The 21,757-nt window shown below is 39.9% G+C and overlaps 2 protein-coding genes across 2 annotated transcripts; both read right to left on the reverse strand.

Annotated features, from left to right (window-relative positions):
• Positions 1–395: 395 nt before the first annotated feature.
• Positions 396–9,789, reverse strand: LOC144634947 (uncharacterized). Its single transcript, XM_078493997.1, has 3 exons — positions 9,561–9,789; positions 1,872–2,462; positions 396–1,543 (listed from the first exon to the last, which is right to left on the reverse strand). Exons 1-3 carry the CDS (start codon positions 9,787–9,789, stop codon positions 396–398), a joined length of 1,968 nt encoding a protein of 655 aa, XP_078350123.1.
• Positions 9,790–12,668: 2,879 nt separating this feature from the next.
• Positions 12,669–20,719, reverse strand: LOC144634933 (uncharacterized). The gene is made up of 3 exons (XM_078493987.1): positions 20,458–20,719; positions 18,746–19,336; positions 12,669–13,824 (listed from the first exon to the last, which is right to left on the reverse strand). The coding sequence occupies exons 1-3, from the start codon at positions 20,684–20,686 to the stop codon at positions 12,674–12,676; spliced, it is 1,971 nt and encodes a 656-aa protein (XP_078350113.1). The 5' UTR covers positions 20,687–20,719; the 3' UTR covers positions 12,669–12,673.
• Between the last annotated feature and the right edge of the window lie 1,038 nt (positions 20,720–21,757).

The raw sequence follows: 21,757 nt of genomic DNA on the forward strand, positions 1-21,757 counted from the left end.
TATATGTGCTTGACAATGTTACACCAATTGCACTGAAATAAGAGTTTATTGACACATAGGAAATTACAGTGTTGGGACAATAAACTGTGTCGGTCTTAGTTTCATATACCATTAAATCTAAAGGAATATTTTTCTCAAAAACTATCATAACTGGTAAATTTAATTGTCTTTCCTTTGCTTAAATACTGTTAAAGCTAAAGCATAAAGTGTTATTCAATCCATACCACTTTTAAAGTTATAAGAAAATGATCACGTGTTCCTCTTTACGTTCGCTAAATTAATTAATAAATTGAGGCATAGATGATGATAAATGCAATGATATGAGTTCTATTTATCAAACTCGCTGAGGTCTCTTAGTTTTGTAAAGCAACTGGGGGAATCTCAAGCTTTTATTTTTACGCCTGACCATAACACTTGAGTTTTCCTAATGTATGGTATCCTTCTTCGTCTGAGCCATTCAAGTCTCCCAGTCTGATTTGTGTCACAGGCAGAGCAGACTTGTCTGTCAATAGACCGCTGTCTTCAAACCAACCGGCCTTGCCATAGTTATCACAGTTACACTTTTTACCACCAGCACAAGAGTTTGTTACTCCGCATGCGCACATGTTGTCATGCCCTGTAGCTCCGCCCCAGTAGTTCATCCGTGTTCCATCACGTGACACCCACCAAGCATAGCCTTTCTCAATAAACAAGATGTCATTATTGCACTCAAACTTGATAAACTGTTCACAGTTTTGTGAGACTCGAGTGAGTGCTTCTAGCTGAGGGGTGCTGACTCCAGGGTATCGCACATCTTTACTGTAACAACCTCGACCACTACATCCAGGAATGTTACCAGCATAGGTTCTACTCTCACTGTCGTGACTGACGACAGTCACGCCGACACCGCCCTTGTCACTCAGATCACAGTACACACTGAAAGGAGTCACGCCTCCTTTACCATCAGGGTCAATCATGTAAGTACCGGATGAGCTTCCACTGCGGCCCGATTTTATACTGCTGCAGGACATGGGTGTATTGAACACTTCAAGAACAGAAGTTGCCTCGATTGAACGCTGAGAATTTTTTGCCACGCATGAATAGGTCCCGGCATCACTTGTGGAAACGCTTTGAAGAAGCAAAGTTCCGTTTGGATAAAGAACATGATTCTGAGGGAGACTTTGGCCAGCTCTTTTCCAATCGATATCAACTGAGCCTTCAGCTGTGCAAGGCAATGTTACGCAATTGTAAAGGGATGCAACAACTTTCACCGGAGGAGTTAACGTAAATTTAAGTTTGCCAAGAACCATTATTTGGGCGGCAGCAGAGTCTTCTCCAAGGAGATTCTTAACTGTGCATGCGAAAGCTCCACTATCTGCTTTTGCTATATTGTGTATGGTCAAATTTCCATCAACAACTGAAGTCTTCCCTTTTGGCATTTGACCGAACGCTTTTCGCCACGTGACTGTTGGTGTCGGCTGACCAGTAGCTTGGCAGATCAGGCTCACGTTCTGTCCTTCTTCAACGATGCCAGATGAGGGCTTCTGAGTGATCAAGGCGGCAACTACATTAGAAAAAGAATAAACAACACTGATAAAACGATAATCATTGAACTAAAAGGAAGAAGCAATTGAGTGAACTTGACAGATTGGGGACTCTCTTCAAATCTACATGTTGGCCTGAAATACTAAATTTTAATGGATAATAAATTTACTGTTTTTTTTTTTTACCCAGACAACAGCTTCCTTTTATAGCTAATAGCTGCACAATCACGTAACTTATAGACTACGAGCAGTCAATATTTTTTCACAGAGTCCGTCGAGCGTGAAGCGAAAAATGTAAATTTTTGAAAACAAATCTTGATACAGTTGATAAATATGTTTATAACCCACCTTGAACAGATAACGAAGCCGATGACGTCATTTCTCCAAGAATATTTCTTGCTACACAAGTGTACTCTCCTTCATCTTGTGACGTCACATCTGTAATCATCAGACCACCACGTGATGACACAACTCGTTTGTCCGCGACAAGACTGGAATTCTGCTTCAACCACGTGACTTTAGGTTCCGGGTTTCCTTTAGCCTCACACTGAAACGAGGCTGTACCAGTGTCGTTAGCAACCATGGACAATGGCGGTGCCACAATTGAAGGGGCTGAGATAGATTTACCAGGATCGCCTTTTGGTCCTTGGGGGCCTTGGTCGCCTTTAGGTCCCGGAGTTCCCTGATTTCCTTGAGTACCTTGGTTTCCTTTAGGTCCCTGTGGTCCTTGCGGCCCGGGCGGTCCATGTTTACCTGAAGAGCCTCTGGGACCAGGCCTGCCTCGTCTTCCCCTGAAGCTTTTGGGGCAGTTGACATTGCAGGCCAGGCTACTCAAGGCAAGTTGCAGTCTTCTGATGTCATCCCGACCGATGGTTTCGCTGGCGTTCGTTTTCCTGCCTGTTGTTTCCGGCACGTTGCGTTTGTTACGAATGTGTAGTCCTGCAAGGAACATCACAGAATGACTTTTTTTTTATTTTTTTATTTTTTTATTTTTTTATTTTTTTATTGAATGCTATTAGATACACTTACACTTACTGTTACATACTTTTCCTTACTTACAGTTCCACACATTTACTTTACTTACACATAAGTACTATATTTACACACTCATTTACATATACTTACACTAACGCTACTATTACATGGAAAAATTAAATACTTCCTTACACTTAGTTACAGGAAAAAAAAAGATAAGAAAAATAATCACCTATTTACTAATTAAACATTTTGTTTCATTCTTACAGCATGCATTATTTTTATTTCATTAATTTAGTTGTGGAAAGTTAATTGACGAAAAAAGATATTTTTTTTTTTTTTTTTTTTCATATTATTAGTTTTGAGAGCGGTAAGAACAAACTAGATGGCGGCTAACATAGGAAAAAATAGGTATTAGAAATTTCGCTGTTCTCTCTACATCCAGGCGCAAAGGGAGACGACTGAGAAAAAAAATAAAGAAGAGCTATTGTTCTTGTTCAGCGACGAAAGCTCCCCATTTTTTGTTAAATTTTGCCAAAAGCCCATGTTTAAGTGAAAAGCGTCTTTCTACTTCCAAGCAAGTGAAAAAGTTCTTAACAAAAAGGTCACGTGAGGGGCAGTGGTGCATTGATTTTGCCCCAAAAATGTGATATCTGCTTATTAAAAGGGCGTGGTGGAAGAGGAGATCGGAAGCGTCTTCCACAAATCCCAAGCATGACTGGAGGGTGAAACTTTTTGTCGAAAAACAGGAGAAGGTACCCAGCCAGTCTTTAACTTCGTTCCAAAAAATTTTGACTTGAGGGCATTCCCAAAAGAGATGTAGTAGGGTTTCCGTTGAACTTTCACAGAAAGAACACAGCTCGCTTGATATCAGCCCAATTTTGAAAAGGTATCTGTTTGTGGAAATTCGTCGATGGAGTAGTTTAAACTGAAAAATTTGCAGTTTGGATTCGCGAGTGCATAGAAAAGGCAGACTGTACGACTTGCTCCAATCAATCATTTCAGCAGCATGTGCTTGGAAATCAGATATCCATTTACTTTGTTTTATTTGCGGCAGGGATACATGTCGCTCAATGAGTGTAGTGTAGGCTAATTTGCAAAAATCCTTTGACCCCAGTAGTGATTCAATATTTAACATTTGAAAACAATCAGAGTTGTGCTTCACGCCCAAAATTGCTGTCACAACGCTGCGGTATTGAAGAAAGTTGGCTTTCAGAGAATATTTCTCTCTGAAAGCCTGGAAGCTCAAAAACTTTGACGAAGTCTCGTCAAGAAGATTGCTTACTTTTTTAATTCCTGCCAAATACCAACTTTTATAAAAAAAAGCGGCTTACCCTCTATACGTACAAGCGAATTGTACCATATTGGCATGTGAGAGAGAGATGGTGGGCTGCGGTTGAAGTTGAGACGGCACCAAACCTCAATAAGTTCCTTAGTAAAGGGATCCTCAATTTCTAGAGAGGCAACATCCTTTTAATCAAGATTACCGGAGAAAAGTGCTGTTGTAACGCGGTTTCCTAAGAAAAAATCAAGAAACAGTTTCCATTTTCCTTTGTTGTTAGGGTCTAGATATCTTTGAACCCACTTTGCCTTTAAGGCGTCATTAAAACTTTTAATGTCTAGCATTTTCAGTCCCCCTTTGGAATAGTCATTAATCATTAGTGTTCTTTTGATCTTGTCCCCTTTGCCATCCCATAAAAATTTGTATAACAAACTGTTTATTTCCTTAAGATATTCACTTGGCGTGGGAAGTGGAGATAAAATGTAAACTAATTGTGAAGCAAGCAGACTCTTGATAACTATTATTTTTCCGAGAAGTGTAAGTCTTCTGAATTGCCAATTATCTATTATTTTATTTATTTTTTCTTTCTTCTCTTGGAGATTTAAAGTTTCCAACTCTTCCTTGATTGTGGAAAACCAGACGCCCAGAGCGAAGACTTTGTGGAAAGACCACAATATATTTTTATTTGTTTCTATTGTTCGAGTTTGAAGGCGAAATGAGCCAATCCAAAGTGCTCCAGTTTTTTCATAATTTACATTTAGTCCTGAGAGCTCTGCAAATGAGTCCAACAATTTTAGGGAGGTATTCAGGGAATTGTCTGAACCGTCTAAAATAAGGGTGGTGTCATCTGCGTATTGACTTGATTTACATTCGGAATCTGATATACAAATACCCTTGATCCCGTCATTGTTCCTAATTGCGTTAGCTAGTATCTCTACACATAGAATAAAGAGGTATGGCGATAGAAAGCAGCCTTGTCGAACTCCTCTACCGAGATGAAAGAAGTCGGAGGACCAGCCGTTGTTTTGTATGCAGCTTGTGATACCGCTGTAGAATAGTTTGATCCAACTTTTAATAGAGACTCCGAAGTTGTAGTAGGAGAGTGTTTTCTCAATGAAAGTCCATTCCAGAGTATCGAAGGCTTTTTCGAAATCAACAAAAAGTAACAAACCTGGGATGTTTTGTTTCTCGGCGTAGTCGATAACGCTGTTGATCAGCCTGATATTTTCTCCAATAAATCTACCCTTGAGGAAACCTGTTTGGTCGTTGTTGATTAGATGCGGTAGAACCTTTTTCAACCTTGTCGCAATTGATTTGGCAGCAATTTTGTAATCACAATTTAGCAGGGTAATTGGTCTCCAGTTTTTCAAATACTGTCGAGGTTTGTTTTTCTTTGGTAACAGAGTTATTAATCCTCTTTTCTGCGAGATTGAAAGATAACCTTTGGAAAATGATAGGTTTAGGGCATCTATTAAAAAAGTTGACACGTCTTCCCAAAAGACTTTATAAAATTCTGCGGGTAGGCCATCAGTCCCAGGAGATTTACCTGAATCCATTGTTTTTAGGCTTTCTAAGCACTCTTCTGCGGATAGCATACCTTCGCAGGACAGTTTTTGGTTGTAATTTAGCTTTATCTCATTGTGCTCTGGGAAAAAAGTATCTTCTATGGTGTTGCAGACATTTTGGTCTATTCTTGAAGAATAGAGGGACTCATAAAATTTTTTGGCTTCGTCGAGTATTTCTGTGTCTTTAGATACTCTTACGTTGCCTTCGGTTTTAAGATTTCTTATAGTTTTACAGTTGAAGTGCCGCTTTTCCAAACTATGAAAGTATTTGGTATTTCTTTCACCCTCATTATACCATTTTATTTTGGATCTCAATAAGGCCCCTTCAGTTTGGTAGCGGATTATATCTTCCATATATTGTCTCTTTATTCTTAATTCTGCGTGAAGGGATTTTTATCTGCCTCTGAGAGATTTTGCTGATCAATTTCTTTTTCGAGTGCTGAAATTTCTTTTTCTAAATTACATTCTTTTTGTCGTGAGCGTGCTTTTTTCACCTTGGCATATTTAATAGTAGCGGCTCTAATTTCCATCTTAATTACATCCCACAATAGTATTTTGTCAACTTCATGGTGACCTTTATATTCCTTTGAGATATCTCCTATGGTTTTCTTAATTAATTCTATGTACTCGTTTTCTGTTAGAAAATGGGTATTTAGTTTCCAGAAGCCTGGTCCTCTGGGGTTAGTAGCGGCACTGATTCTAACAGTAATCATACAGTGGTCAGTTCGGTACCCGGGAAGGATCTCAGCTTCCAAAACGTTTGGACAGAGAGAGTCGCTTATCAAAAAATAATCCAAGCGGCATTGAATTTCAGGATTTGTCCTTTTCCATAAATGTAAAGCGCATAATGTCTGGATTATGGATTCGCCAGATATCTGCAAGCTCGAATTTTTCATTAAGAGATAACACTTCCTCTCTTGATTTCCAGTGCGTTGTGGGAGCACCGCCTTTTTTATCTTTTTGGATGTCGCAAACTAGATTGAAGTCACCACCGAAAACTATTAAGTCACATTCGAAAGAAGACATTTTTTCACCGACTACCCTGAAGAAAGAAGGGTCGTCGTTGTTTGGCGCGTAGATGTTCACAAGTGTTAATGTTCTTTCTTCGGTTTCTATATCAGCGATAATGAATCTTCCTCCAGGGTCCGTTAAGCATTTCTGTATTTTGAATTGAAAGTTGTTATTGAATAAGATGCCAACACCTGCCTTAGAGCTGGAAAATTCCGTAAATATGGTTGAGTACCCCCATTCGGAGCGCCAATAAATTCCGGATTTTTTTGTGCTGTGCACTTCCTGTAAGAAGTTGATAGAGAATTGCTTTTTCTTCAACCATAAGAAGGTTTCTCTTCGCTACTTATCGTTGGACAAACCCCTTACATTTAGGGAGCAAATTATCATATCATCACCTCGCATTAACGTTTGCATTATATACCCAAAAAGGAATGTCAGTCCCTTCGCAGGAGGTGTCGAGAGAACAGCTATTCAATAAACTGATTTGGTGATTAACATAAAAGGTAGAGATATGTAAATTTGGACGCAACGAGAGGAAAGGAAAACATTGAATCATACACGAATATATACACACACAAAAGCTTAAAATAACGAAAATCGGTCTGGGAAGAAGCATTGAAAGTCGATCTTTCAATCACAACCGATATATGCCGATGCTAATATCACCAGTTTCTAGCTCCTTATCAATGGTAGCAAAATATATAAAGTTAAATATTAAATAAAGTTGTTGCAAAAGGATATATGAGTATGAATAAAGTTAATAAAGTTGAGTCTTGGTTACTCCAAAGGCCGTCCTGGGGCGATGTATTTGCCGTTGACAAATAGCCTATCCGGATGTGCTTTGCTGAAATAAGCCGTGTGGCCTCTCTGTCGAGCTTCTTTAAATTTCTGCATTTGCTCTTTCCTGAGATCGTACAGTTCCTTCGGGATGTCGTCAAAAACACGGAGGGTCTCGCTATCTTTGAGGTGTTTTCGAGCCTGTTCCATGACGAGTTCTCGGTCGGAGTATCGGAGAAACCTCGCGATGATTGGGCGAGACTTTGGAGGGTTTGGCTTTCCTAAACGGTGCACTCTCTGAAACTCGATTTTTTCGCGTGGGCGATCAATTTTAAGCTGGTCTTCGAGGAATTTATAAATAATATCCTTTGTGTTCTCTGGTGCATCGTTTATTGTTGCATCGATGTTTTCTGGGATGCCAAAAAATTTGAGATTCTCCCTGGCATGCCCTTATTGGACCATCCCAAGGGAAAGATGCTGTCAACATTGGGAGCTAGATCATTTTCAGTGGCAGCTCCGAAACTTTGGAATGTTCTACCTGTGGAGCTTCGTCAAGCGACATCACTTGACTGTTTCAAATCTCAACTTAAAACTTATCTTTTTAAGAAGTATTTTTATAATCTATAACTTTATTTTTATTTTCATAAGATGTAAAGCGCTATTGATCAGAACATGAAAATATGCGCTATATAAATTAGCAAATTATTATTATTATTAGTAGTTCTCCATGTACATCAGTTGTTTCTTCAACTCGTATACGTCGTTCTCAAGTTTCTTGTTGTCGCGTTGTGAATCGCTTATATCATCCTCGGCATATTCCATACCTTCCTGTAGCTCCTCAACATTCTTTTTCAGCTTCTTCTGTTGGTTTTTTACGACTTTAACCTCTGAGTCCAATCTACTTATTGTCTCTTCGATATTCGCCATTCGTGTATGGACGTCGTTGAGTTGAACTTCAATAACATCAAGCTTTTCTAGCTTCTTCAAAATTGCCTCAATTTTAACGCCTAGGGCGTCCACCATGTTGATTGCTTCGAATACTTCGTCAGCCCCGGATTTCGATCTTTTTTCGTCCGGGGAGTTATTAGACTCTGGAGATGATGACGAAGAAGTTATTGGTCTGTCCTTTCGCTTTGGAGACATCAAAATTCTTCATTTAAGGATTTAAAACATGACCAAAGAGAAGGAGCTCGGCGAAACATGTTCACTCCGCCGCCATGCTCGTCCCAGTCCCATCACAGAATGACTTAGTTGATGTTTCACTCAGTCTACTAAACGGACTTTTCAAAGCTTGGGTTACGTACCAAATGGTTTAAGTTGACAATGCACAAAAGAATTACATGAGTTTATCCTTTTGTGCACTGTCAAATTCTTTTACCTGTGCTGCACTGTTCTTATACCTGTGCTGCAACGAAACTATGGAATGTGCTACCATTTGACATAAGAAGTGCCAGCACCGTTAGTGTTTTTAAAGCCAAGCTAAAAACCCACCTTTTAAATCAAGCATTTTTATCCTGGTTCTTTTTAAATTATTGTAAGTTTATTTACTTGTAATTTTAATTTTAGCTCTTTATCCTTTTTTCCGTTTTTAATCTTGTCATGCGCATTTGAACATTTCATCGGAATTTGCGCATTATAAATATTATTGTTGTTAAAAGACAGTGAATTACAACTTGAAAAGGTTAACAAGACCTTCAAGATAAATCGAGATCGGAACTTATTCAAATTATTACCGCTGATTTGATTTGTTCTGAAATTGTCGGGAAAACACAAAAAACCGTATGGCTTGCACTGAAAAGCAGTGTGAGTAGTACAAAAGGTAAAAATAGGTTTCTGGGGGTAAACATACTTTTAAACAAGGCTTTGGTTTTCATTCTTCACTGAAGTGTTTGTGCTCAGTGTTTCAGTACTAAAAATAAAGCCCAAAGTTGTTGGAAAAAAAAAACAATCATTAATTGAGCTAATTAAATGCCTGTCTCTACTCTTATTTTTGTATAGGCTAACTTTAAGCGTCACGCAAAAATGTCACTGAATGCTATTCTTAGTGAATAGGCCTTCAGCCGTAGCGACATCGAATTTTCGTCACTCGGTATTATCTTTAAAGGAAGTCATTAATGTAATATTTATTAATGCTGAAAGGATTACTTTCTTATAACATTTTTTCTTGATACCGTCTTACAAGAAAAGGCGCACGTTTTAGATGTAAAACGCAATTTTTTACTCAGTTATAAACTTACAATTTGTTGTGCAAAACTTTTTACTAGAATACAGGGGCGCTAAATTGCTGGGAATTGTTTCTCCAAAATAAGAACATGGGATGGCAATTCGCAGCAGTCATGTTTCAACTTCCTTAGTTTCAGCTGTAGCTTTTTCAGATAAATAAAATTCCTCGTCTATAACTATTTTCTCGATAACTGTATTACTCACCTTTGTTTGAATCACTGTGTAACATTTTCATCACAGACTCATTTTTGTCGTTTGCCGTGTTTCGTTGCTCGATCTTTTCTTCTCTTTGTTGATTCAAGACTTTAAGCATTTGTCGATGAACGTGAAGTTCGAACTCCACGTGAATTAATCCCGTGAAGCAAATAACGGAGAGAAATATCGATGAAAACATCACCGTGTTGGAGACCGGGCGTGTCTTTGATATCTCCATAACACCGTCCGGCGAGGCTACCAGAATTATCTAGGTTTGAAAAAAGTCTTCAATAGAGAGCGAAACTTATTCCTGTGTGCTCAAAGGCAGACAAAAACACAATGTTTGTTGGCACTGAGCTCTAACCCTTCTTTGACCCTTTTTCCGGTTTCAGCTTGTTTTGGATCAGTATCAAACCTTCATGCAAGTGCTGTTTCATTTTTTCTGTCACTTTGTCATGCTCATGAGGTGTGGGGTAGGGGTATGGGTGAAGAGATCGACTCCTCGATCGCAATATAACGACTTACCAAGAAACTGGGAAATTGTGCTCGGTAAATTACGAGTTCGTTATACCGGAGTGTTGTCCCAATGCATTTCACTGTTAGTATAACGTTGGCCCGAATTTACCTTTTTTTATACCAGCTGGGGCTTCCTTATAAAGGGATTCGTTACATCGGGTTCAATTGTTTACTAAAATGTAAGAGGATCGGTCGGAGTCTATACACCTACTCAGCGGCATATTGCTTTGAAGTTTTTACGGTATGAATAACAATGTAGCGTTTAATTTAAATGCAGATTTTGCCCTTAGTCCAATTCGGTTCACGCAACAACGTTGGGTGACATAGAGAGAGAGGGCCAGAACTGGACTAATTTTGCCCTTTTGTTTAGGAATATGTAAGAATTTTTTAGGGGGAAAATTGCACCTTCAGTACGTCAAAACTAGAAGTAATCTATCGTTTTGGTCGACGTGTAATTTTCCGATTATTTTTCAGGGATCAACGTCGTGTCTGCTAACTAAGGGTGGGGCAATGCTTGGCGCGCGGTTCTCGCGCAGGCTCGAGATCTTCGCTTGCCGAACTCACACACACTTTTGTAGTGTTTAAGCGTTTAAGAAGACAGAAGCGGGACCCGGTGGCGATAATAAAGCGGGTGGGAACCTTATGGGAGGCGGGAGACGGGAGGGTGAAAAGAAGGTTTCCCATGGTGAGGTAAAATGGAAAAACAGGAAATTTATTTTTGCAATATTGGCCTTTTTGCGAAATATTTTTGCATTAGAAAGAACAGATAGAAGCGGGAACCACCTAGTCACCTAAGTATACGGGGAGGGGGGGGGGGGGGTGAGTGGCAGCAGATGATCTGAAATTCCCCCCTTTTCCCATATCTTTTACTCAAGGTTCCCTGCACTGAATAATGTCAGTAAAAATTCAACTTTTTAGCCTTGGAGTTATATGAGTTCTTTATTAGGACCTTAAGAGAAAAAAACGCTTTAAGAAGAATAATATCTGAATCCAGGCGGAATTATATTACTTTGGTCTCGGAGACTTTTTCTTCTTTGTCAAATAACATGAAAAGGAATAAGCATGGTGTTGTATATGTGCTTGACTACGTTACAGCGATTGTAATAAAAGGAGAGGTTATTGACACACAGGAAACTACACTGCTGGCTCGGTCTTAGCTATATAGTTTCATCTACCAATAAATCTTAAGGAATATTTTTCTCAAATGCTCTTATAACTGGTTATAGTTTGTTCAAATGCTGTTAAAGCTGAAAGCTAAAGCATAAAGTAATATTCATTCCATACTGTTTGTCACGTTTTAGTGTTACTACTAAGATCACATGCACCCCTTTTTTCGACTTTTTTTGCTTGTTTACAAGCAAAAAGAAGGAGAATAGCAGTTATGTGGGGTATATATCTGGAACCGGAAGGAATCACATTCTTGTTAACTCTCAAGGGACTGTTTTAATTTCTCAAGGGAATACTTTCCGCTGTGGGTGATCAAAGCGCGTGACTTGTAAAGTGTCACTCTATAGTTGTGCTTCAGCACTTTCGTTCTTGTAGAAAAAACGTGACTTGTCAAAATTTGCAAACGTTATATAACAATCAAAAACGTGAGTAGCCCAAATCTTACGTCACATAACCAATTAAGAATGTAAGGGGTTCAGCGCTCGAAGGCAGCGAAGTTTAAAACGATTAAGAACGCAATTCGTACTGGTACAAGTCTTTAGGCGCTAATATTAATTTAACCTAAAACGATTAACAACGCAAATTTGTACTGGAACAAGTCTTTCACACACTAAAACGTTGCTAATAGTTAACCAAAGGGAACTCATTTCGTGACAATTGATTATTTCTGCTGAGTTGCACAATTTAGAATTGCAACATCATTAAATGTGTTAAGTGATATTTACAAGTGTTTTTGTAGCCTGTTGTGAAATTACTTCCGGTGGAAGCAGTAAACGCTAAACCTTTTTGCTTCTGTTCAGAAGTTAATGCATCGCCATTAGAAAAATAAACAGCAACTGTTTTACTGGAAATGTAGTCGTTAGAAATGGCATGTGTAGCCGTAAGGTAAAGAAAAACGCGAGGAGAAGCGGCTTTTGGTAATATCCAAACGAAAATTTACTTCTCAATGTGGGGTTAAGATTGCGTGACGAGACAAAAGGTAACTCTGTCGTGCGTAACCTTTATCGGGAACCCTGCATTAAGCCGAGTAGAAATCTTTCTAACTCGAAAGGAAACAACTATTTCGATTAAAGGCAAACGTCAAAGTTTACCATTTTTAACCAAGCCAAAGTATATGAGTCGCAAAGCACCCAGCCGTCGCGACTGACAAATACAGCATTTCCTCCGCGAAAATAAAAAAAAAATGCTTGAACTGAAAGACGTTTGAATTCTTCCATGATATGTTCGAACAACAATGCCCAGGATAAACCTTCTACTCATACTAACTTCATGCAAAAAAAGTCGATATCTCGAAGAGATTTTTGATTACTTTCGCGATCGCTAAATTAAACTGAGGTATACATGATGATAAATGCAATGATATAAGTTCTATTTATCATACTCATGCTGAGGTCTGTTAGTTTTGTAAAGCAACTGCCTGTGATGTCAAGCTTTTATTTTTACGCCTGACCATAACACTTGAGTTTTCCTAATGTATGATATCCTTCTTCGCGTGACTCATTCAAGTCTCCCAGTCTGATTTGTGTCACAGGCAGAACAGACTTGTCTGTCAACAGACCGCTGTCCTCTTTCCAACCACTTTTCGTGTCCCAGTTACCACAGTTACACTTTTCGCCACTGGAACAAGAACTTGTTACCCCGCATGCGCACATCTTGTCATGGCCTGTAGCTCCACCCCAGTAGTTCATCCGTGTTCCATCACGTGACACCCACCAAGCATAACCGTCAGCAATGGACCCTGGGTCATTATTGCACTCAAACTTGATAAACTGTTCACAGTTCTGTGAGACTCGAGTGAGTGCTGCTAGCTGAGCGGTGCTGACTTCAGTGTATCGCACATCTTTACTGTAACATCCTCGACCACCACATCCAGGAATGTTACCAACATGGGTTCTACTCTCACTGTCGTGACTAATGACCGTCACGCCAACACCGCTCTTGTCACTCATGTCACAGTACACACTGAAGGGAGTCACGCCTCCTTTGCCATCAGGGTCAATCATATAATTACCTGAAGAGCTTCCACTGCGGCCCGATTTTATACTGCTGCAGGACATGGGTGTATTGAACACTTCAAGAACAGATGTTGCCTCGATAGAACGCTGAGAATTTTTTGCCACGCATGAATAGGTCCCTGCATCACTTGTGGAAACGCCTCGAAGAAGTAAAGTTCCGTTTGGATAAATAACATGATTCTGAGGGAGATTTTGGCCCGCTCTTTTCCAATCAATGTCCACTGAGCCCTGAGCTGTACAATGCATCATTAAATTACTGTAAAGGGATGCAACAGTTTTCACTGGAGGGGTTAAGGTAAATTTGAGTTCATCTATCACTGTCACTAATGCAGTAGCGGAATCCTCTCCAAGAAGATTCTTTGCCCTGCATGCGTAAGCCCCATCATCTGCTTTTGCTATATTGCGTATGGTCAATTTTCCCTCAACAACTGAAGTCTTCTCTTTTGGCAATTGACTGAACGCTTTTCGCCACGTGACCGTTGGTGTCGGCTGACCAGTAGTTTGGCAGATCAGGTTCACGTTCTGTCCTTCTTCAACGATGACAGATGAGGGCTTCTGAGTGATCACGGCGCCAACTAGATTAAAGAAACGAACAAAAATCATTGTCAAAATGACTCTCTTCATAGCTTTATGTTGACCAGAAATACAAAATTCTAAAGGACGATTTTCCCCATGTAAGGTAATCCGGATTCCGGAATCCAAGAAATTGTTGCTTGCGGAATCCGGAATCCAGCTCGTGGAATCCAGAATTCTCCCAACCATCGCATTTCGGAATCCAAGACTGAAATCCACTCCAAAACGCAAGGCCAAGATAAAAAAAAAAAAAAAAAAAAAAAACAGGTAGATGATAATCACTTTATGGATACCCCTGTCAATGCTAATTATTTATCGATTACCGACTTTTTACTGAAGGATTACTCGCTGATTGCTTATCGTTCATTTCTGCTGCGCAACTTTTTAGAACTTTTTCTATAACTGACTTTCCCATGTTCACAATAATGCAGTAAATCGATTGTTTTTCAAGATAAAATTTTCTCTTAGCCTGGTTGTTTTAATGTGGTCATTACATTAGCAAACAGTAAACACGAAAATCAGTGTTCTCAGTTCATTTCAGGTTCACGCTTCTTTTTTTTCATGTTGTTCTTTTTTAACATCGTTGTTTAATAACGAAATTTTAGGAAACGAAATGCAAAGAAAAACGCAGGAAACCAGCACTTAAATCTGGAATCCAGCCATTTTTGAAATACGGAATCCACTGCGGTGGAATCCGGAATCCAATCGCTCGATTTTGGAATCCACAGCCAGGAATCCAGAATCCAGGACTGTCTTGAATGATAATTTAATTACTGGAGTTGTTTTTACTTTCACCCAGATAATAGCTTTCTTTTAAAGGTAATAGCTGTACAGTCATGTAACTAACTGCAAATAAAACCTAGTTATACGAGGAAAGCAAAGGCCGGTTAAACCACAGGCAAACCACCCTATATGTTCGTGGTTAAAAATTGTTGACATAAGGTTATGCTGTAATCAATGGCGCATATAGAAGATTTATAGAGAAACATTACATAAAATGGTCGCTAAATGATCTTGCAAAATAACGCCTTAAAGGGCTCGGGGCGGGAAAAACAAACAGGACACAAGACTCAGTCATTTAGAGTAAATTTTATATTTTGTGGTAAATTGAAGCCGACGTAATGTTTCTCTATAAATCTTCTATATGCGCCATTGATTTCAACATAACCTTATGTGTTATTAGGGCGATCAGTGTTTGACATAATAAAATTTGGTTTGTATCTGATCTTAAAAAAGTTGGTAAAAAACGTATAAAACTGAATTTTCGGTAACTCTCTGTTACCTTCATCAGAGTTAAAATTGGTTCAGTTTTTGCATAATAAGTATTTTATACACCGCCGGTCTCTAAGGATGTTCCCAATGTTAAATAAACTTGTGGGAAATGCACATGCTCATTCACACAGTTAATGTCCTGGATAGAATGTAGCGCTTCTAGGAATAGGCGTTGTTGCCTATTGTTGACATTTCTTTCTAAAATTTCTACATAATCCGGATGAATGTCATGGTCTGTTGTTTCCGCGTGAAATTTTAATTGCGCTTTCGTTATTAGATCTTGTGCCAGGCTTGTGCTCTGCGCCACGCGAATTCCATGATCTTTTGCTCTCTCCCACATAGGCAAAATCACATGTTTTGCATTTGACTTTGTACACAATTCCCTTGATCTGATTTGTGGCGGGGCGGTCTTTTGGTTTCTTAAAGATACTGCCCAGTGTTTTAACCGGGCTTGAAAGTGGTTCTTATGTTTTCTCTGCTAAGCACACGTCGAACTCTCTCGGAAACACCCTTTATGTAAGGGATTGAAGCGTAACCCCTTGGACTCTCTTGACTTTCTTGGTTTTCTGGCTGTATGGTTTCTTGAGCCGAAACAAGGCAACGATCGATGAAACTTTGGGGGTATCCGTTGACTTTAAGGTCACCGATTACTTGTTGTTTTTCGCTCTGTTTCCGCTCAGAGGTCGAGAGAAGATATTTGGCACGATCCATTAGTGTCTTTACTACAGCTCGATTGCTTTGCGCGGGACTATGTGACTCGAAGGCGAGATATTTGTTTGTGTGCGTGGGTTTCCTGTACACGCCCACTTCGAATGGTCTGCCAAAACAACGTCAGAATATCATCCGAAGTGAAATCTGTAGCACTCTAAAACAAGCACACCCCCCGAGACAACAAAATTTAACAAGAGAAGAACGAAATGCTTGCAAGGCTCTTAACCCTATTCAGACCGGGCTTTTTTGGACCTTCTCAGACCGGGGGGGGGGGGCTTCGGAAGCCCCCCTATGTAACTTCCAGAATATTTAAGCAATCACCATGAAACTTATAGGATGTATTGTATGTCCGAAACTCTTTCTTTTGGTATACGTCACGTGGGATGGTGACGTCACATCACGTGACAATTACATAATGATGTCAAAACAGCCGCCATCTTGGATCCGCCATCTTGGATTTCAAAATTTTTCCAAAATGCCAGAAAACCACCCAAAATCACTGCAAAGTACTCAAAATAAATAAAAATGTACTTTAAACCCGTAAAAATGTAAAAATAATTCCATTTAAGTTGATTTTTATTAACAGAAACACGCAAAATTATAAATTTGGGAAAACATGCCTGTCAAAATGCTTTTGCCATGGTGATGTCAAGTTCCTGACACATCATCCAACCCTACCAAATTGTTGCCAGATTAATTTTAGGAAAACTCAGAAAGTTTGGCAGCGTTTGGTTAAATCTTAAAAAAGTTATAAAAGTTCAAAGTCAGCGCGGGCCTCAACAGCCCCCCCCCCCCCCGGTCTGAATAGGGTTAAAGAGGACAAGAGCGTTTTGGTTATAAAAGCCGACAAAGGAAACTGTACTGTTGTTATGAACAAGACGGATTATGACAACCAAATCCGTGCAATGCTTCAAGACAGGGATGTATACCAGCCGATCACGGATAAAAGGCGAAATCCAACCTCCAAAACAGAGTCAGCCCTTCAGAAGAAGCTTCTGGATCTCAAAAGGCAGGGCAATTTGACAGAATCAGAGTACTGGAGACTCAGGCCATCCGAGTCTACACCAGCAGCCTTTTACGGACTTCCCAAGATACACAAGGTAAAGCTGGAACCCAAAGAAGACCACTTTACTCTGCCAAAAGAAGCAACGCCTCAAGTTCCGTTAAGACCAATTAACAGCTGTATTGGCAGTCCGACATACCAGCTTTCCAAGTATTTAGCGTCCATCTTAAAATCCCTCCAGAGCGAAAGTGGCTTCCCTGTCAAGAACGCTAAAGAATTTACAAACTTTATAAGCAGCCAAGTAGTAGCCGAAGACGAACAAATTGTGTCCTTCGATGTTGTGTCTCTCTTCACTTCAATCCCAGTAGATTTGGCGATAAATATTGTTCAACGCAAACTTGGTGAGACAACTGAATGGAAAGCCCTTACAAGCTTGACACAAGCTCAAGTTCTCGATCTACTCTCCTTCGTACTTAACAACAGCTATTTCTCTTCTGAAGGAACTCAGTACCACCAAGTATTTGGCTGTGCGATGGGATCGCCTGTCAGCGCAGTGATCGCCGAATTAGTCATGGAAGAAATTGAGGAAAAGGCCTTAGCCTCTGCACCAGTAAAACCGCGCTGGTGGCGCCGCTACGTTGACGACTCTAATGCGTGCCTAAAGAGTGAAAGCATCAGAGTTTTTCACCGCCATCTGAATTCCATTAACCCTCATATCCAATTCGCGATAGAAATGCCAACTACAGGCTCGGAAGGCCAAACCATAGCTTTCCTTGATACAAGTAACACGGTATCTGCGAGTGGTCAAGTGGAAGTGCGCGTGTACAAGAAACCCACGCACACAAACAAATATCTCGCCTTCGAGTCACATAGTCCCGCGCAAAGCAAACGAGCTGTAGTAAAGACACTAATGGATCGTGCCAAATATCTTCCCTCGACCTCTGAGCGGAAACAGAGCGAAAAACAACAAGTAATCGGTGACCTTAAAGTCAACGGATACCCCCAAAGTTTCATCGATCGTTGCCTTGTTTCGGCTCAAGAAACCATACAGCCAGAAAACCAAGAAAGTCAAGAGAGTCCAAGGGGTTACGCTTCAATCCCTTACATAAAGGGTGTTTCCGAGAGAGTTCGACGTGTGCTTAGCAGAGAAAACATAAGAACCACTTTCAAGCCCGGTTAAAACACTGGGCAGTATCTTTAAGAAACCAAAAGACCGCCCCGCCACAAATCAGATCAAGGGAATTGTGTACAAAGTCAAATGCAAAACATGTGATTTTGCCTATGTGGGAGAGAAAAAAAGATCATGGAATTCGCGCGGCGCAGAGCACAAGCCTGGCACAAGATCTAATATCGAAAGCGCAATTAAAATTTCACGCGGAAACAACAGACCATGACATTCATCCGGATTATGTAGAAATTTTAGAAAGAAATGTCAACAATAGGCAACAACGCCTATTCCTAGAAGCGCTACATTCTATCCAGGACATTAACTGTGTGAATGAGCATGTGCATTTCCCACAAGTTTATTTAACATTGGGAACATCCCTAGAGACCGGCGGTGTATAAAATACTTATTATGCAAAAACTGAACCAATTTTATCTCTGATGAAGGTAACAGAGAGTTACCGAAAATTCAGTTTTATACGTTTTTTACCAACTTTTTTAAGATCAGATACAAACCAAATTTTATTATAACCTTATGTCAACAATTGTTAACCACGAACACATAGGGTGGTCTGCCTGTGGTTAAACAGTGAAGGAATATATTTTGAATGCCAAGATTTCCTTTACTGTTTATTAAACCTTGCTTTTTTTTCGTTTATTTAAAATTTCATAGCTGATTAGATTCTCCATTAGGATCCGGTGCTTACGCTGGTCCCTGCTTAACAAACAACTCAACCTCAATACAGTTGATAAATGTAATACTTATTACCAACCTTGAACAGATAACGCAGCCGATGATGTCATTTCTCCAAGAATATTTCTTGCCACACAAGTGTACATTCCTTCATCTTGTGAAGTCACATCTGTAATCATCAGGCCACCACGTGTCGGCACAACTCGTTTGTCCGCGACAAGACTGGAATTCTGTTTCAGCCACGTGACTTTAGGTTCCGGGTTTCCTTCAGCCTCGCACTGAAACGAGGCTGTATTAGTTTCGTTTACCACCATGGACATGGGAGGAGCCACAATTGAAGGGGCTGAGATAGATTTACCAGGATCGCCCTTGGGTCCTAGTGGGCCTTGGTCGCCTTTAGGTCCAGGAGTTCCCTGAATTCCCTGAGTACCTTGGTTTCCTTTAGGTCCCTGTGGTCCTTGCGGCCCGGGAGGTCCATGTTTACCTGGAGAGCCTCTGGGACCAGGCCTGCCTCGTCTTCCTCTAATGCCTTTGGGGCATTGAGCATTACAGACCAGGCTACTTAGAGCAAGTCGCACTTCTCTTTTTATGTCATCGCGATTAATAATTTCGCTAGAGTTTGCTTTCTTGTCTGGTAATTCCACGTGTCGTTTGTAGCGGATGTATGGCTCTACAAGAAAAATCACAGGATGACTTTTTGAGTTTATATTCGATCACTTAGTCGATTAAAAGCATTTTTCAGATCTTCAGTTGCCAAAAGTCTAAATCTAGAGCACACAGAAGACTTTCAATCTAACTTTTGTTAAAATGCTCGCGGTTGGACAAAAAGGTCACTAAAATACTGAAACAGTTTGTTTGCGTTCCTGTTGGGAACAATTCCGGAATATAAAACTGCTCATCTCTTCTCAATCTTCTGCCATGTCTGTAGGCTGACTTCAACTATTGGGCAAAATATTTCTAAAATGCTGATTTTGCTCCACTAAATTACTCGAAGATATACGTGTAAGCTATATGGAATAATGCACATCAGCCTCCCAGAATAGGCCTTCAGCCAGCACGACATGGAATTTTTTGCAGTATCATCTTTAAAGGAAGTTAAATTCTTTATAAGTACCTTATTGCTACTTATTTTTGCGGGACTAAATTTTCGCGATTTTGCGATTTTCAAACTATCACGAAATTAAAGACCGGCGAAAATTCATTCTTGACGTTTGTGACGTAATTTTAATTGTTTTAACGTATTTTTTAGCCTAATCGCGTAGTCCCGCGAAATACGAACGTTTTATTTTCGCGAAATTAAGTTCCCGCGAAAATAAATAACAATAAGGTACTGAATGGATTACCTTTTACTAATCGAATACTAATACACTTGAACCTTTCAAGGATAATTGAAAAAGGTTCGAGATATCGGGAGTTCGAGTTATTGAGGATAAAATTAGTAAGAAAACGACCTGAAGGGGAATCGATAAAGGTTCGAGCTAGCGGGAGGTTCGAGTTACTGAGGATACGAGTTATCGGGATTCAACTGTATATGTTTCCGATACCGTCTTACAATGGAAGTGAATTTTTTTTAGATGTAAAACGCAACTTGCTACTCAGTTAAAAACTTCATTTTTTGAGTGCATGAGTTAATACTAGACTAAAGACTACTTTAGAATGCTCGGAATTGTTTACGAAAATAAGAACACGGGATGGCGATTTACAGGAGTCTTGTTTCAACTTCCTTAGTTTCAGCTGTAGCTTCTTTCGATAAATAAAATTCCTCGTCTATGACTATCTTGAGTAACTCACCTTTGTTTGAATTACTGTGTAACATTTTCAGCACAGACTCATTTTCGTCGTTTGCTGTGTTCAGTGGCCTGAGATTTTCTTCTCTTTGTTGATTCAAGACTTGAAGCATTTGTCGATGAACGTGAAGTTCGATCTCGACGTGAATCAATCCCGCGAAGCAAATAACGGAGAGAAATATCGATGAAAACATCACCGTGTTGTAGACGGGATGTTTCTTTGATGTCTCCATGTGATCGTTCGGAGATGCTGCGAGAATTAGCAATCTTTGACAAAAGTCTTCGATGTAGAGCGAAACTTGTGCCTGTGTGTTCAAAGGCAGACAATAACAAAGTGTTTGTCGGCATTGAGTTCTAACCTTTCTTTGACCTTTTTCCGGCTTCAGCTTGCATTGGAACAGTTTCAAATCTTTAGGCTAGAGCTGTGTCATTTGTCTTGTCATTGTGCCATGTTTTTGGGGTGTGGGGTGGGGATATAGGTGAAGAGGCCTCCTCGAAAAAGTACAGTAAGATTGCCGAAAGAACTGGGAAATTCTGTTTGTTGTATAAAGCGAAAGTTCTGTTCTAATTCATTTTTGCTGTATGTATCTTTGAATTGGCCGAAGAATATTTATGCTCCCTTATGCGTTATCCGGCGAAAATAATCCTATTCTGCGCTCGTTGCCTTGGTTGAGCTCGGTTTGCTGGGAAGAGATATGACGTGACACATTCTGCCATCTTTTGGCCACCGAGGTGGCCGTTAATTCTTAGTAACAAAATTCAATTGAAGCTTTCTCTTAATGAAACTGTTCCCAGCAAAGGTGAGGGGATACCCGTCAATATCACTCGCTTAACGGTGTACTTCGTTATAAACATGTTCGTTTTATCGTGTTGTCACTGTACTGACTTCAACTTTGAAAGCTTTTGAAGAATTCACCGGAACGTTTACGCCTCGGGGCATCGGTTTTAAGTATTTTTTAGTATTGAATACAGTGTAGAGCACGGTTGTAGATGTTACTCTCTGATCACATCAATGATGACTTTATTTATGGCGACCAAGACATACGTACCTTTAGTAATTGTCAAGACTAAAACACAGTCTATTGTTTTCTAAAGTTTTACAGCCCAATGCGCAAATTGCCAATTTTAGCATCGCGTGAAAAGCTTATCTCGTTTCCTGGGAATGAGGTGGGGTTATACGCGTGCGCTTTTTTGCGCTTTTTTCTAGATCTTCGTTTTTTAGGTCACGTGTTTTACCATCGAATTCAGACAGGAACTGTTTTGCCGTATATAATGGTTCAACGAAAAAAGTTAATGAACTTTAA

The sequence above is a fragment of the Oculina patagonica genome, chromosome 13 (genome assembly GCF_052425735.1).
Source record: "Oculina patagonica isolate OP01 chromosome 13, crgOcupat, whole genome shotgun sequence".
Taxonomy (NCBI): domain Eukaryota; kingdom Metazoa; phylum Cnidaria; class Anthozoa; order Scleractinia; family Oculinidae; genus Oculina; species Oculina patagonica.